The 1,559-nt window shown below is 39.4% G+C and overlaps 1 protein-coding gene across 2 annotated transcripts in view; it reads right to left on the minus strand.

Moving 5' to 3' along the window:
- ANKRD44 (ankyrin repeat domain 44) overlaps positions 1-1,559 on the minus strand; it is a 178,396-nt gene that overhangs the window by 20,573 nt on the left and 156,264 nt on the right. For both annotated transcript variants that reach the window (XM_025039527.1, XM_025039526.1), the window contains exon 18: positions 930-1,017. In XM_025039527.1, coding sequence (XP_024895295.1) covers positions 930-1,017 — 88 coding nt within the window. The remainder of the gene's footprint in view (positions 1-929; positions 1,018-1,559) is intronic.

Raw genomic sequence — 1,559 nt, forward strand, 5'->3', positions numbered from 1 at the left:
TCTTCATAGTTACTTAATATTTTCTGAGTGTCCCTAATTTGCTGTATGCTACTTGGAACAAGCTACCTGTCTCTGGTCTTTAACGGCCACGTGGAAAAGTGTCAGTGCAATGACTAATACAAGCAGAGCAGGAAAAGGTTCCTTCTCAAAATGTTCATTTTAATCCTATCATTTTCAAAACTATGTAGCATTTACTAAATATCAATTGAGCAGCGAGTGTGTCTATGTAGGAGACCCTTCTGCTTCTATCAGAGCGGCTCTGCTTTCACAGTGTTCTATGTTGGCTCCTGCTCAGTATTTCATTTGAACGAAGCTTCACTGCCTTAAAGAAAAGTCTGACACATCTAGAGGAAAGAACAGAGCACTGGAATCCAGGCGGTGAGGGTCTAGTTCTGACTTCAACACTAATTCATACATCTGGGTTGAGTCACTAGTGCATTTTTGCTCTGCATGTCCTATTTATAAGAGAAGACTGGGTATAGGAATGGGCTAACAGATGGAAAATACTTTGGAAAAACAAAGCCAAAGAAGGATAAAATTACGAAGAATTTTATGATCAGGATAACTTCTCAAGGTCATTGCCATTATTAATTTAAAAATAGAAATGTAGCAACTTCAGAAAAGGGTAAACATGGATAGAAAGAAGGAACATAGGAGGGAATACTTTTTAAAAGCCAGGATACATAGCTATAGACATAAAAAGTTGGCTCCTTTTTATCAAGACGCACATACATATATACGTATACTTGGCTCTATATGCTCTAGCAAAAAGTTATCTCATTATTCTAGGGCCCTCATCCATAAATTTCACCCAAATATATACCCCCAACCTAAAATTCAGCAGTCAGTTCTCCTAGCTGCTTAGCAAATCAACCAATTACCCGCTGTGATTGAAATGTCAACCCCAGGCCAAGTGTGAGAATACTTACTGTCCTTTGGCATCTTTCACATCAACCACTTCTGGGTTGTCTGCGATTTCTAGTAATAGCTGCAAACACAGTGTGTGACCATTAATTACTGAAAAAGAAAATAATGGACATTCTTTTAACAGACAAACACTATACATATCCTTCCAAAGTGGAATTTATTTAGACTTCAAATCAATGATCTTCGATTGTTGCTGACAGATAAGCCCAAGTTGCCAGTCTTCCTAGGCACAGTGTGCTCCAATGTTTATTTTACTAATCTACCTTCTTTTTCCTATCAAGGCACTTAGAGCCTTAACTAATGTTTCTCTAGCTCCTATAATGAGGGTTATTTTCCCTTAAATACAATGTTCTTTCTTATCTCCTTGAATGAAACTGATAATCTCTCCCTACTTTCCAGTTATATTTTTTTGTTGTTCCTCTAAGAGAGTCACCCAGTACTATACAATCCCGCGTCCAGCCTGCCTCCAGCCCTTTTTAAAAAGAAGGAAGAAGGGGCAGAATAAGGGAAAGGAGGGAGAGGAGGGGAGCAAGATAGGAAGAGCAGGAAGGAGAGGAAGTGAAAAAAGAGGGGAAGAGAGCAGAAGAGAGAGGAGAGGGTAGGGGAGAGGAGAGAAGAGGAGGGGGAAAGAG

This window comes from Pteropus alecto, unplaced genomic scaffold (assembly GCF_000325575.1).
Source record: "Pteropus alecto unplaced genomic scaffold, ASM32557v1 scaffold3, whole genome shotgun sequence".
Classification (NCBI taxonomy): domain Eukaryota; kingdom Metazoa; phylum Chordata; class Mammalia; order Chiroptera; family Pteropodidae; genus Pteropus; species Pteropus alecto.